Raw genomic sequence first — 15,703 nt, forward strand, 5'->3', positions numbered from 1 at the left:
GGACTCTGTAGGCGATTCTTACACCCACTCACGTCCTAGACCTCTGCTCTCCAGTACCCGTGTCCTATGGGTTTTTAAAGTTCTCAGAATTGAACTGGTGTGCTCCTTTCTCTAACTATATTGAATGTCTTCTAGGTGAGCCAAGAAGTCTTTAGCTAGCAACGTCTGGTGTTTGGAGTGCTCTAACAGGGATTTGGTACTCCTGGGTAGAAGTGTCCTTTGTCCTTGACCTTGTCCTTACTCCTCTCTCCCTGCAGCCCCACCAGCCACTGGAAGCCCCTTCCCCCTGACCGATCTGATGATGAGCACGACCCTGTGGACGGCACCTCCAGACCCCGATACTCCCACAACTATCTGAGTGACAGCGATACAGAGGCAAAGCTGACGGAGACCAATGCATAGCCCAGGGGAGTGGCTCTCAGCCCTCACACCCCACAGCCTCTGCCTGCCTGGGCATCTCTCCCAGGAACCAGTGGGGCACTGGTCCCCCCCGCTGACTGCTGATCTGCATGGGAAACACCCTGACCCTCCGCTATCAGGGGGACTTTCCAGGCTGTGGGTGTCTGACATCCCCACGTGGAAGAAGTGGGAGAAAGAGGAGTTTCTGAAAAGAGAACTTTTTGCTCCTCCCTGCCTCAAAGATGCCACACTCTTGGCTTCTACTAGGGCCACCATGGTCAGTGGCAGGTGGCCTGGCACTGCATGGAGCCAGCAAATTGACCTCCATCTCAGCCCCCTGCTCAGGGATGATGGACAGATTGCCTACTGGGCCACTCAAGGTTGCTGGGTCCATAGGGAGGAGTCGGGGAGGGAACAGCAATTCCTTCCCGCTGGTTTGGGATGAGGGCTTTCTCTTCTCAGTGCCTGCTGTCTTTTTACTTCTTAATTTAAATATCCAACCTCTCCATCACAGCCACATCCCTGAGAGTGGGAGCCGGCTGCAGTGGCAGCTGGGGCCCCCAGGAACAACTTGGAAATCTCTTCATCTCCACTTTTCTGGGTGCAGTCCTTTCTCTGTGCAGCCAGGAAGACTGGTGAGCAGAGCTGGGGCCAGGTTCTTAAGAGTCAGTGTGGGGAGGGGCTGCCAGGTGCTTCTGGTTGGGCTGAGCAAGCCTCCACAGACGGGGTACATAAATGCCATCGAATTTCCAGCCCCCACCCACCCTCTCCGTCTCATCAGTGCGTTAAGTGCAATGACCCTATTTAATAGTAAACCCATTCCACCTGCACCAGCTTGGGGACTTGTCCAAGCACTGCCTCCCTCTACTCTGTACCAGTTGCCTGGGTCATAAGCTCAACTTGAGAAGAAAGGCCTGGGGTTGAGGGCTTGTGGTCAGAACCACTGAAGATGGGAGTGTCCGTTGATACTAGTGTGTGTCAGACACAAGTCCTCACCCAGTGTCCTGAGCTGGTATCATCTCCCTGCCCCCACACACTTATCCCAGACCTGGAAACAAGCGGTCCCAGCCCCCTCCAAAAGTTATCCCCTCAACTCCACCAGACTTGGGGGCCAAGGGCAGTGCCTGGAGCCACTCCCATCTGCTGTCCCCCTTCTCTCCTGCAATTGGTTTGTACTCACTGGGCTGTGCTCTCCCCGTTTACCTGATGTATGGAAATAAAGCCCCTTTTCCTCCTGGCTATGCCAGTTTTCCTGCCTCTTCCTTCAGGCCCAGGGAAAGTCCCTTGTGATCACAGGGGTGAAGGCAGAAGCAGGACTATTGGGGACACCAGAGAGTCACCTTGTTCTCGCCTTCTCCCATGTCAGACTGTGCCACCCAAAGAACCCTGGTAGGTCATCTGGGGCAGGCAGGATGAGGAAATTAGATTAGTCGAGGATGACACAACCCCAACTTTTGCACCGAGGGCCTGTGGATTGTAATTCAGGTTGGCAGAGTTGTCCAAGCCTCCTCTCCCCTGGCCTCCATGAGGAAATATTATCGTCCATTTGATTGTTAAATCTCACCAGCTGCAGGGGTTTTATCTTCTCTTACCTTTTTTTCTTTTTTTTTTTAATTCAAGCCCTTTTTAAAAGTTTGTTCTAATTAGTTACACGTGACAGCAGAAAGCATTTCGACTCACTATTTGCAAATGGAGCACAACTTTTCATTTCTCTGGTTGTACAGGACACACAGTCACACCATTCGTGCAATCATACATGTACGTAGGGTAATAATGTCCATCTCATTCCACCATCTTTCCCACCCCCGTACCTCCTCCTCTCCCCTTACTCCTCTCTGCCCAATCTAAAGTGCCTCCATTCTTCCCTTGCCCCTCCCCCATTATGGATCAGTATCCACTTATCAGGGAAATGAAGCCCTTCTTAAAGCTTAAGTTAGCCATTCCAAAGGTGACTTTTTGATCAGAACTCTGGCCTTCAACCTCCCTTGGCCACAAAGGCGACTTGAATAGGCTGCAAGTGCTGTTTCTTCCCTGCCCACATGCCCTAGTTCATGCCTTGTCCTCAGACTGACAGCTAAGAGACCCCTCATGCACATGGGGAAGAAACAACACCCACTTGTTCCTCTTCTAACTTCTGTAATGTGGCCAGTTATAATCACTGCAGGAATCAAGTGCTTTGTCTGGGAGGCGGGGAGGGTATCAGCCCTCATGCTGAGGCTCCAATGATGTCAATCACCCAGAAAGTCAAAAAAGGGAAAGAGGAAGAAAATTCAGAAAATGAACAGGAGAGAAGTATGAAATGGATCCATTTTGAACAATAGAGACTTTCCCCTCTGCTGCCCCACAATAGAGAGGAGAAGATAGTAAAAACAAAGTTGTGGGTTTTTTTCCTTTTACTGCTGGTTCATGTTCAGTTCTGTCATTCACATCTTCTACTCCTTCTGTAAAATAGGTGCATTTTATGTTTCTCCCAGGAGATAATATGAGCAACTCCCTACCACCTGCCCAAAAGTTCTCCAACACCAACTCCAGTTTTTGGTTCACTGGAAAGTCCAACATCCACCTCCATTGCCTGGTTTGGAGTAAAGGACTTTGCTAAAGTTAGAAAACTTGAATTATTTATTTATTTGCTCACAAGTTAAGAAATATTTCATAACTGCCTACTGTGCTCTAGGCATAGCCCTAGATGCTCAGGATGGATAAAGTCCCTCCCTTTTAGTGGAGGAGACAGAAACACAAAATATACACTACACTTGCTAGTATGTGCAAGTCTTGGGTGGGCAAAGGCTTGTATAAGGAAGACCAATGTGGAATAGACTATAAGTTCAAATAGGTTGCTTTGGGCATGTTATGGACAGAGATATTCTCTTTGGGAAAGGGAGACTGGAAAGGATTCTAAAAGGAGCTGTTATTTTGGTCTGGGACTTGAAGACAGGATAATACTTCCACATGTGGATAATGCTGGGACAGGCCATGTTGGGATGAAAGGGGATTTAAAACAAAAATTTTTGTTTGGTTGTAGATGGACAGAATGCCTTTATTTTATTTTTATGTGGTGCTGAGAATTGAACCCAATGCCTCACGCATGCTAGGCAAGCACTCTGCTGCTGAGCTATAGCCCCAGCCCTGGAAGAAAGAGGATTCTATGCAAAGGTCTTGAGTTTGAGAAATACAGGCGGTGGTAGAGCATGCTGCAGGCTATCTGGGGAAGCCAAAGGACATCACCTCATATGACCAATCCTTCTCAAAGCTTCAGTAAAGCTCCTTGGCCAGGGTGCTAGCCTTTAGGCTGGGAAGAAAACAATTCCCTTGGCATCAGCAACTCCCCAGAGGGGTCCTGGGACCTATAGGGCTACTGAAGCCCATCTTCATTTGGGGTGCAACTTGAGAGCTCTCTTAAATTCCTGCCCTCACCTGTACAGTCACGGTAGCTGTGGTCCCTAAGATGTGTGTGATTCCTGTGAAACAAAGCAAATCTTTCCCTGCTCCAGGCTCAAAGCCGCCCTACTAGATCCTTCTCTCTAATTGCAGACCCTCAGGATTACTCTCACTCCTAAATAGGAGGCAAGGATGGGAACCAAAGCCCTGTAGGACTCCCCATAGTGTCTAGAGAATACAGGAGCAGGCAGTGACCCCAAAATTGCCTCCTTTTGTCCTTGCATCCCCTTGGCAGATTATCCCAGTTGTCCTTCCCCCATCCCCCTCCCCTGTGCCTGGTGGCACAGACACTTAGCGATTTGCTCCTTAATTGTCCCCCAGCTAGGCTGCGCAGATGCCGCTCTTTAATCTCTCCTGATAAATGAATCGCGCCGCTCCTTTAATCATATGTTCATATCCAAGCCAATTTGAATCAATTTGGCAGGGAGCGTGTTGCAAGAGATGCCATGACTGCCGTTTCTCCCCCAGGGCTCTGGAGCCAGAATGACTGCTGTCCGCACCCTCAGTAAAGAGCCCAGGAGACCTGTCCGGAGGAAAGATCTCCCACCTGAAAGGTGGAGACTTTTTAAAGTCATTTCATTCATTCCTGTTCTAAAAGCAGGCTGTGGGGACTAGAAGATGGATTCCCAAAGGCCTCAAAAGTGGAAGGGAGGGGGATGAGTCCACAGTCTTCCTTGGTCACTGAATAAGGGGTCCCATTATCATCCCTGGGAGAAACTGCTGCCTTAAATCTAATGTTAATCCTTTCTGTTCCCCTTTCATTTCCTCTAAGCTGGTTCTCAGGGAAGATGGAGCAGTTCATCAAGGCAACACATTCCAGACCAGTCTAGGATAATTTGTTCTTGCCTACAACTGGTGGCCAACCCAACTCCTTTTATCTTCCCCTAGGACATGTTCTTTCCTGACACCTCCAGGCAGATGGGCAGTTGGGGACATGCTTGGAGTGTACCAAGTGCTACTAGGTTTGGGACTGCTGCTTTTGCATGTCTCACATGGGGTTCACATGTAGTAGTGAAAACAAAGCAAAAATACAAAACCTGCTCAACTGAGGGCTTCTGTCACTAGCACTGTAATCTTGGGCTAAACCTCTCTGTGGAAAACAAGGTGGTATTGCTGACAAGAACCTTTGCCTCCTAAGTCCAGAGCTCCTTACTGCAGCCAATAGAATCTCCTTCATCGCCATTGATTACCCCATCCCTTCATCGCCAGGGTAAGAGCTAGAGGGACCCACAGTTGGCACCAGTGGAGCTCAGAGTTCTGAGATCCCAGTTCTAGGAGAGGAACACCTTCTCCCACAACATGGTCTGCCTGGGGTCGGTTTCATCCAGCCGCCTTTTTGTACTTTAGCCATCCTCTTGCATTTCCTAGTCTCATTCCCTGCAGTGGCAGGTGGGCCCAGCCATTATCAGTGAAACCAGGAGATCTCTAGCATCTTCATGTGCAAGTCCACCACCTTTGGAGCTTTGGAATCCAGCAGCCTCAGGATCTGTGGGCCTGGAGGTTCTTCCCACCCTTCCCAGAAGCTCATGTCCCTTAAAAGGGCAATGTTAGGGCCAAACCCATAGTGTTGCCCTTTCAATTATTACAGCAGGATTGAGGTCCAGCCTACTCTCAGCAACTGGAAATATTTTTTTCCCCTGCCCTTGTAAGGGCTTTTGGAAGCCCTTGGTCTGAGCCAAGATTGAAGGAGGTGGCTGAAGCTAAGGGAACCCTTCACAGTCTGTCAATAGTGATGGATGGAAGATGAAGAAGGTAATAAAACCAATTCCTATTTGTGGAGCAGTTACTATGCCTCCAGCGTTTGTGCACTTTGCCTACATTGTCTCCTTTAGCATTTGTCACAATTCTGTGAAGTGTCATTGTCCCAAGGAGGACACTGAGGCTAAGAGAGTTGATGTCAGTCAGGTGCAGTGGGTACATGCCTATAATCCCAGCCTCTTGGGAGGCTGAGGCATGAGGATCATAAATTCAAGGCTAGCCTGGGCAACTTAGCCTGTCTTGAAAGAAAGAAAAATAAATAAATAAGTAGAAGGAGAGGGAAGTGACTGGGGATGTAGTTCAGTGGTAGAGTACCCCTGGATTCAATTCCCAGTAAGTGGTGAGGAGGGGCAGAAATAGAAGGAAAGACAGACAGACAGACAGACAGACACACACACACACACACACACACACACACACACAATGTCATCTTTACAAGCAAGGTCTTCAGCTTGATTCCAGAAGAGGTGGCCTGGATTCTCAAACTGTTCTGGCCTTGTGGAAGAGTAGAGAGGCAAGAAAACAAGGAATCACTATCATGGCCAGTGCTTGGTATTCACCAAAGCCTGGCTTCCCCCAAAGAAACACTTCTTGGCAATTTGGGGAAAAAATACCTACCTCACATTTGTGTTGCTCTTTACAATTTCAGAGCATCCCCCGTACATTATCACATTTCACTTCACTCCCACTGTGCCAACAATATGAATAACAGTTCCACATGGCCGGGAATGCATATTTTAAGCTATATTCACTTCAGTCTAATTTCATGACAGTACAACAGAACAATCCAGACCGTTCTCTGCTATTTGATCGGGGAGAAAAGATATCCAGAGCAATAGCCATTTTGGAGTTACAAGGATGCTAGATTTGTTTAGAAGGAATTTTACAGAGAAATTGAGTTTTCTGCAGTGTATGCCCCCGTGATGGGTCATATAAATATGGGAGATTCTAAAAAGGCTGTGTGCTTTGTGATTGAAGTCAGTGACATAAATCTCCCAGTAGAATACTTATATGTGCAGATAGAATTTGCTTTCCATATCAAAAGTCAGCAACGCGTTTTATAAAAAAAAAAAAAAATTTAAGGATATTAAGTTTTGACACCATTCAGGCAAATTATATTTGAGGTGGCTTAAGAGTCAAAGAGTTTCCACATTTTAATAAATTTTTATATGTTTTGTGTCACATTTATGATCTGACTAGATTAGGAAAAGAAGCAAATGGATTTGGGGAAGAGAGGACACTAGGGAATTTGAAAGTGGAATATATATATATACGGAGAGAGAAAGAGAGAGAGATCCTGCTATGGGGACAATGCAGTCAATAGCTTCAGAAACATTAGATTTTAAAAGACAGGTCAACGACTGACAGTCAGGCAAATGTAAAATTGTATGTAATGAAATAGGTCTCATTCATGACTCATCTTTTTTTTTTTTTTTTTTTTTTTTTTTTTGGTGGTGGTGGTGGATGGTACCAGGGCTTGAACTCAGGGGCACTCAATCTCTGAGTCCCATCTCCAGCCCTATTTTGTATTTTATTTAAAGACAAGGTCTCACTGAGTTGCTTAGCACTTTACTTTTGCAGAGGCTGGCTTTGAACTCAAGATCCTCTTGCCTCAGCCTCCTGAGCCACTGGGATTACAGGCGTGTGCCACTGTGCCTGGCAGCGTGGCTCATCTTAACCCTAAAGCCTACTATCAATTACAGGTTGGCACCCTTGCTGGAGGACAGCTTCTGGTCCCCAAGGGACTACGTACGGTCTGTGAAGAAAAAGGGAGAGTGACAGTGCGGAGTGACACTCCCTGGAAGGTTCTGCAGCCTCATGGCCTGCCTTCTGAGGGCCCTTGAGCTCTTCTGTGGGGGCTGTTCTTTCTGGCAATAGGATATAATGGTAGGAAAGGAGGTTCTACCCCCAGAAACTGTGAAATAAGCCTAAATAACCAACTAGAAAGTGAGGCAGTCTTATGGTTCTGCTAATGAGCTCTTAAGGTCACCTAGACACATGTCAAAAGTACATGTGCTATTAGAATATTAGGGGGCTGGGGATGTAGCTCAGTGGTAGAGCCCTTGCCTGTTGTGTGTGAGGCCCCAGGTTTGATCCTTGGCACTGAAATACGTACATAAATAAGTATTAGAAGGAGTGAGGCACCGTAGCTGTGCTTACAGTCTCAGTTACTCGGGAAGTTGAGGAGGATCACTTGAACTCAAGAGTTGGGGCAATATTGCAGACTCCCTCAAAAAATAAAAAAAAAGGTTCTTTGGAAACTGTAGTCTTATTTTGGGATGAGGGATTATAGACACGGTATCTCTTAATATCAAATTTTCACGCAATTTTTAGATCAGTACAAATATATCTACCAACAACAAAGAAGGTCCCCCAAATTGTGATATGAGGGTGACTGTCAGAGTAGCTTCTTTTCCATATAGAAATCTTAGCCGTGGGGGGTTAAACCATGTGGCAAAGCTGCTTAGAAACTGCTTAGCTCCCTTTCTCAGGGAAAGCGGTTCTTAAAGCAGCAGGCAGCTCCTGGCATGGCTGAGAGTGGAAGCTGGAAGAGGAACAGATTGGAGGGTGGAACTTGAACAGTTCTTTAGGGTCTTTAGGGGAAAGAAGCAGGGATTAGGGAGAGATGACTGTCTAGACCTTGCTCTCTCAAGCAGCCTGGAGCCCTCCCTGCAGGTGACAGGTTTGAGGACATTTGTGTTGATAAAGGGTTGATGGTGGAGTTGAGAAGGTCATTTAGGATATTTGTGTCATGGTTATGTTGAGAGAGAGAGAGAGAGAGAGAGAGAGAGAGAGAGAGAGAGAGAGAGAGAGAGAGAGAGAGAGAGAGAGAGAGAGATCTGTAAGGGAACATAGATCACTGGCCAGACTTCATACTTGGCTAATAGATTTGTGCTTCTAATACCTGGTTCCATCTGAGGTTTAGCCCCTTAAGGAAAAGTGTTGTGGCTGAGCTTAGTGCCCAGGGAGCTTCTCTGAGAGAATGAGGCTTCCTTGTGCAAGGGCTCACCTGGGGCTTCCGGCATCCCCAAAGGTCTGGAAGGAGTAAGTTTCCTGGGGTGTGTGATCTCCATGTCCCTCCCCACCCCCATCCTTTGCTCCCCAGTAGAAATCAGCTACAAATCTCAGCTTGTTGGGAACAGATGGCCTTGGCTGACGAATAAGCCACCGCAGGCTGCTCCACCTGTTCTCGGGCTGGAATAATCAGCTCGAGACAAACATCGGCGCTGAAATAACTCATGGCAACGGGTGATGCGCAGGCACAGATTCCAAAAGCCTCTTAAGCAGACCCCCTCCAACTCTCCCTCCTCCCCAGCCCCTAGAGGCCATCGGGAGAAGGTAATGGAGCGGAGAAGACTGATTGAGCCCCAAACCGAGCAAGAGGCCAGAGCTGGTGGTGCCATGGGCAAGGCTCAGTGATGGGCAGGGCTGGGTGGCGGGCAAGGCTGAGTTCTGTGGCAGGTCGGAGGCATTCACCTTGAAAGGGCAAGAATTAATTCTTCTGGAGCATGTGGAGAACATGGGAATGGTGGGTCCACGGGCAGGCCAAGGCTAGGGAGACCTATACAGTCCAGGATGGAAAAGACCTGGGAATTTGGGATTCATTTGGATTTGCTCATTTTAGGAGTGATATGCAAATAGGATCTGCTGCCGGGTGATGGCTCCGCAGCTCAGACAGCTCTGGTAACAGCCACTGGGACTTTCATCCCTGAGTCTGTCTGCATGTCTGGGTGTCCATGCTTCTGTGGACTCATGTTCAGTCTCCCTTCACCTCCCTGATGAAATCAGCTGGGCTGATTTCCCTGGCAGACTCAGATGAGCCCATGCAGGGAGTGACAACCCTGGGAGCAGCGGTGAAGGGCAATGGAGGTCTGACTTCCTGCGGAGCCAGTCAGGAGAAGGCACGGAGAAGGAGAAGGCACGAAGAGTGAGATGGCTTGCATGAAGTGCCTCCAGGAGGCTTCCCTCCGTACACCCACCAGGCGCTGTTCACAGAGCACCAGTGGGGGTTCTCAGTCCCCAGAGACTGGGTGGGCACCTGAAGAAGAAACCTGCAGAGTCCAGGGTGCCAGAGAAGTTACATTTCTAACAGTTATTTTTGTTCCCAAGTGCCCCACTCTGTGCTGCCTGGGGGGGAGAGGGAGGGCAAGAAATAGGAGGACCTGTTATGTAGGGTCCTGCAAATATTCTTCTCCTAGGTGCCGTGGTGGCCACATCCTCCTAAGTGCCTGGCTCTGCTGCATGACAGAAACATGCAAGGAGTGTTGCTATTTTGGTTTGTATATAAAAAGTAAAATTCAAGCAGCTTCAACAGTTATCCACAGTGAATCTCGCCCCGCCCACTTCTCCTTTCCCTTTACTGGCTTGTTTTGAGACTGACTGAAGATCTGGTGATGTTTCATCAGGGAATCCTTTAGTATTGATCCTTCAAAGAAAAGAAAATGACTCCTTAAAAAAAACATAATCACAATACTCTTATCACACTTAAAAAACGATCAATAATTCCTTAATATCAAATATCCAACCAATGTTTTTTTTTATTTTCATTTTTATTTTATTTCTTGTTTGTTTGTTTCTTTGGTACTGAGGATTGAACCCAGGGGTGCTTTACCACTGAGCCACATCCCCAGCCCTTTTCTGCAATTTTTATTGAGAGACAGGGTCTTGCTGAGTTGCTTAGGGCCTCCCTAATTGTTGAGGCTGGTTTATGAACTCATGATCCTCCTGCTTCAGCCTCCCAAACCACTGGGATTGCAGGCATGCACCACAGCTTCTGCCTGGCCCCACTCCTTTTTTTGTTATGAGATGGGAGTCTGGCTAAGTCGCTGAGGCTGGCCTCAAACTTGTGATCTTTCTGTTTCAGCCTCTGGAGTTGCTGGGATTACAAGTAAACACCACTGGGCCCAGCTCCAATCAATGTTAAAATTTCCCTAATTTTATTATAAATTTTTAATATATATTTATATGTGTGTTTTATTTACATATTTAGTATACTTTTGTATGTGTATTTATACGTAAGTGTGTGTGTGTGTGTGTGTGTGTGTGTGTGTGTGTGTGTGTGTGTGTGTGTGTTCGTTCGTTTGTTTAAACCAGGATTGAGACAAGATTGAGCTGCTTTGGAGGAAAAAAAAAATACTGTGCTCAGGGCTTTTTCTCCCAGGAATTCTGATTTAATTGGCCTTGGGTGGGACCCAAGCATCATATTTTTTAAAGCTCCCCAGGTGGCTTTAATGTGCAGCCAGGGTTGAGAAATGCTCTACCTTTGCCCCCCACCAGGAGTCTCCTGCCAACTCCTCCACGTAGAGGCTGTTAAATACTTCTCCCTGGCTCCAGCCAGGAGGTGCGGCAACTCCCAGGGCAGTTGGCACTAAGATGCCTCTTCGGACAAGCTGAGAGCTCTGCATCTTCGGGTCCTTTTTTGAGTCCTTTCCCCTATGCATTCACATACCTTGTGCCTGTTCTTTCTCTTTCTCCCCTAATATGCCTAGTGCTTGTTCTTGCCTTGCAAGCATAGCAGATTTTTTTTTTCCGTGAAAATAGCAAAATTCCTGCCTCAGGAAAAAGTGAGAACTTCCCCGGGGGCTCTACTCCATGGCTGCTCAAGTGGCTGTGTGAGGAGCTGGAGCTGAGCGAGGGGCCTGCCGGGGACTTGGCAGCAGATATAAGGGAAACCGGGGATTTGAATCCAGCACATTTGGGGGAATCTAAGAAACCGGTCTCTCCTTAAAATGTTGGCCCCAGGAACATGTTGGGGAATGACGCCTGCACCCTTAGTGCTCCCAGCAGAGAGCCCACTACCCACCGCAGCCATGCCTGTCCTCCATTCTTCTACCCCCCCATCCCCACTCGCCTTCTGGATATGTTCCTCCCTCCTGTGTCCCCCACTCCATGCCTCACTGAATGTTGGTGAAACAAATCTAGTCTAAAATAATGAGCAATCAACTACCCTGATGCTTGGGGCAGGCTGGGCAGGGCTGGGGGTGGGGGGGGGGTGCAGGGAGCTGAATCATTTATAAAGCTTAATAAAGATGCAGATGAGCAGTGCGGACCAGGAACCCCAGAGCTGGGCTTATTCATTATTCAAAGTTATGTAAATGCCATTGGGTCCTGCAGGTTAGAATCCTGCCCCCTGTCCCTGCTGCCTCCAGGACAGACAGATCCAGGCCACCTTGTGCTTCCCTCTCCCTACAACCTGAGCCCAAATACCCATTTGTTACCCTACCACCAGGGAAATAAGATTCCTAGACCCCCCTCCCCTCTGTAGTCCACAGTCTTCCAAAGGTTTTGTGGGGAGCCCTCTGTAGACTCAAGCAGGTGGGCTTCTTCTCATTGTTTAGAAGGAAAGGATACCCTACGAGCACTTGCGGACCTGTTTTTTTTTTTTTTTTTTTTTTTTTTTTTTTTGAGAGAACTTTAATATTTATTTTTTTCAGTATTTGGCGGACACAGCATCTTTGTCTGTATGTGGTGCTGAGGATCGAACCCGGGCCGCACGCATGCCAGGCGAGCGCGCTACCACTTGAGCCACATCCCCAGCCCTGCGGACCTGTTTTAATATCTCACATATCTGCCCAATGGGATGGATTTCCTGAAGTCTAACCTCAATCCCTCTTACTGCACTGAAATAACCAAATTCCCTTTAAATTCACTTCTCCCTGAGAAGTGAAAAGCAGGCCTCCAGTTTCTTTCCAGCCTACTGGGTCCAGGCTGACACTTCCTGGTTTGCCTCCTTAAACCTTTCTAGATCATTGAACTTCTTCCAAGTAAAACTCACATCCGTTAAGCTCTGAAACCTGTTCCAGGATACCACCCTCTGGGGAGGGTTGAGCTACTATTAACCACACCAAGTATCTCCTCTCTTCCACACTATGGCTACTGATTTGTATCCCACAATCGCCTAGCTTCAGGACCCAGATTGCTTTCCCCCAGACTCTCCTCCCTCTCTGCCAATCTTTCCCTTGTTCCCCATCAAGCCCTCATTTGTCAGTTTGGTGAGGCTGAGAGATGAAGAATTGGGTCAGAGTAGCGATGGCATCGATTGCCTCGGCTCTCCCTCCTTTTGGGGACTGGCTCTCCTCCCTCCCCACCCCAGTCTATTTTTAGGCTGCCTCTGTTTTCCCTGGTCTGGTTGGCAACCACACCAGCGTCTTTCTCTTCATTGCCCTTATCTCTCCCCTGCAGCCTTGTGCAGACCCCAGTTGCCCTTCCAGAGGTCTCTTCTTGTCTGCCTGATTGATTCTGATTTCCTTCCATCTTGAAGATAGGCAGGGGCTGTCTGAAAGGGAATGCCTGGCCACCCTCCGGCGACCGAAGGAAAGCAGTGAGCCGATACCGAGTGGCCTGTTTGGGCCAATCCTTCAGCAAGTCGTCCTCCGACCCCTTTCGAATTGCCCTTGGCCTTCCTCTATGCCCATCAACCATTCCCTACAGTGCCTCTCTCCCCTTTGCCATCCCATCCTATCCCCACTAAGAAATTCCCACTTCCTCCCACTTGGGCCTTCCTGCCCCTTGCCTTTGACTTGGGGACTTCACAGCACCCCTGAAGATCTGCACGTTTCCAGTCTCCTCTTCTCCAGGTCCTTGCCATACTCCTTTCTTTACTGACCCCAACTTACCCCACTCGCCCACCCTCTCTCTGCTGTCTCCAACACACACACACACAGGACTCTCTTGCGGAAGATTTCACCAGCTCCGACAGGGCTTGGTAGCCTCCCCCATTTGTCCTTTCTCAACCTCCACAAGACATTGGTCCCCTCCTTTAGCTGTCACCGACAAGCTGAATAAGGCTGGATATTTTGGAAGGGGAGCTGCAGCTGGCTGGGGGAGGAGGATGGCACCAACAGAAGAGGCAGAGAGAGCCACAGGCAGCAGGAGCAAGAGGAGACATTCCTAACACCCTCTCTCCCCGACTTGGTCAGCTTGACAGCTGCTAGGAGCACATCTGGGGCTCTCTCCATATCTCCTTTCTCTCTCCCCCTCAATACAACTCTTGACATTCTTTTACTTGCCTGCAGAGACCCCCATGGCTCACACATTCTCCTCCTCCAAATCTTCTCAGAGCCCTCCCTTAGGCCCTGGGTGTAGCTCAGTGGTAAAGAACTTGCCTATCACACGCAAGACAATGGGTTCCAGCCCCAGCACTGCAAACGCCTTCCCCTTCCCCGCACCAGTGGGACTCACCCTAACCACCCACTGAAAAGGTCAGAATCCCCCCAGCACTCCCTGTCCTCACCCTGCTCTGTTTTACCCCAAAGCAATGATCACTTTTTAATATATGACATAATTTACAATATGTATTGCTTTCATGTCTTCTTACTGAACTGCAAGCTCTATTAAAATAGGAATTTTTACAATTATGGTCAAATACACATAACATAAAATGTACCGTCTTGGCCATTTTTAGGTATCTATAGTTCAGTGGCATTAAGTCTATTCACATTATTGTGCAACTGCTCTCCAGAATGCTTTCCACCTTGCAAAACTGAAACTCTGCACCCATAAACAAAACCCCATTTCCTCCTCCTCTCAGCCCCTGCAACCACCATGATACCCTCTGTTTCTATGAATGTGACCACCGTACTGGTATAAAGTAGAATAGTATAGTGTCCATCCTTTTCTTTTTTTAATATTTTTTTAGTTGTTGATGGACCTTTATTTTAATCATTTATTTATATTCAGTGCTGAGAATAGAACCCAGTGCCTCACACATGCAAGGAAGCCCTCTTCCACTGAGCCACAACCCCAGCCCTGTCTGTCCTTTGGTGTCTGGCTTATTTCACTTAACACAATGTCTTTGAGTTTCATTCATATTGTAGCATCTATCACAATTGTCTTCCTTTTTGATGCTGAATAGTATCCTGTTGTATGCACATACTACATGTTTTTCATTCATCTATCAATGGACATCTAGGTTGTTTCCACTTCTTGGCCATTGTGAATAATACTGTTCTACACATGGGTGTATAAAATAATCTTTTGAGCAGGAAATCATGGCGCGCGCCTGAAATCCCAGCTACTTTGGAAGCTGAGGCAGGAGAATTGCAAGTTAGAGGCCAGCCTGGGCAACTTAATGAGGCCTTGTCTCAAAATGAAAAAGAGCTGGGGGGCTGGGTTTGTGGCTCAGTGGTAGAGCGCTTGCCTAGCACTGGGTTCAATCCTCAGCACCACATAAAAATAAATAAATAAAAGTAAAGGTATTGTGTCCATCTACACTTAAAAAAGAAAGGAAAAAAAAGTGGTGGGGATGTAGCTCAGTAGTAGAGTGCCCTTGAGTTTACTTAAAAAAATAATAATAATAATTTTTCAAGACCTTGTTTTCAATTCTTTTGAGTATACACCCAGAAGTAGAATTGCTGGATCATATGGTAGTTCTATTTTTTGAGGAACAAACATATTGTTTCAGAACAGCAATTTGTCTCTGTTTCATTTAGTGATACATCCACATTGCTTAGTACACTGCCTGTTACACAGTAGAAGATACATAACTATCCGTATATTGAATGAATGAATGATCCTTTTTGACACACACCCCTGCCCCTATAGCAATGGTCAGTATTATTATTCCCACTTGACAGAGGCTGAGGTTCAGAGAACCACCTGAGATCACCCCAAAAAGCAGTTTTGGCATGGAGTTGACAGGGTCACTGGCTTTTATATCTCACTGGAGAAATGCTAATACATGTGCCTAGACCTTTAAGGACTGAGGCAGTTAAGAGCAATTGCCTGCGTTGTATTTTCCTTGGGAATATTTTGCCTCCTGTTCCTATTGCCCATTCTTTCCCACACAGTGACTCCTCCTAACATATCTACCCCATCCAGCTCCAGCTTTCCTCTCTCCAAAGCATTTAAAATCCTGTTCTCCAGGATGGAACTGGACCGATCGGGGTGGGGGTGGGGTCCCCCTGCTTGGGTTTCACCTGAGTGCATCCAAGCCTTGCCTGAGTCCCTGTTTATACCCTTTAACCCTCCAGCCACCCTGGGGTCATTATGAGCCCGTTCCCTTCTGAAGCAATTAGTGCAAGGAGGCCAGCCGCCTCGGTGCTGATGCTGTTTCATTAAGTGGGAGCAATGCTAATGATAATAAAATGGCACATTTAACATTCAAACA

General features: G+C 47.6%; 1 protein-coding gene across 6 annotated transcripts in view; it reads left to right on the plus strand.

Moving 5' to 3' along the window:
• Myo18a (myosin XVIIIA) overlaps positions 1-1,640 on the plus strand; it is a 98,354-nt gene extending 96,714 nt beyond the window's left edge. For 4 of the 6 annotated variants that reach the window (XM_077800974.1, XM_026388751.2, XM_077800975.1 and 1 more), the window contains one exon: positions 258-347. Coding sequence is in view for 2 of the 6 variants with exons in the window: in XM_077800977.1 (XP_077657103.1) it covers positions 258-402 (145 nt within the window). In the remaining 4 variants the exon portion in view is untranslated. Of the gene's footprint in view, positions 1-257 lie in introns of all 6 variants that reach the window. The other 2 variants (XM_077800977.1, XM_077800978.1) reach the window with 1 other exon arrangement.
• Positions 1,641-15,703: the final 14,063 nt, after the last annotated feature.

Source organism: Urocitellus parryii, chromosome 7, assembly GCF_045843805.1.
Source record: "Urocitellus parryii isolate mUroPar1 chromosome 7, mUroPar1.hap1, whole genome shotgun sequence".
Classification (NCBI taxonomy): Eukaryota; Metazoa; Chordata; class Mammalia; order Rodentia; family Sciuridae; genus Urocitellus; species Urocitellus parryii.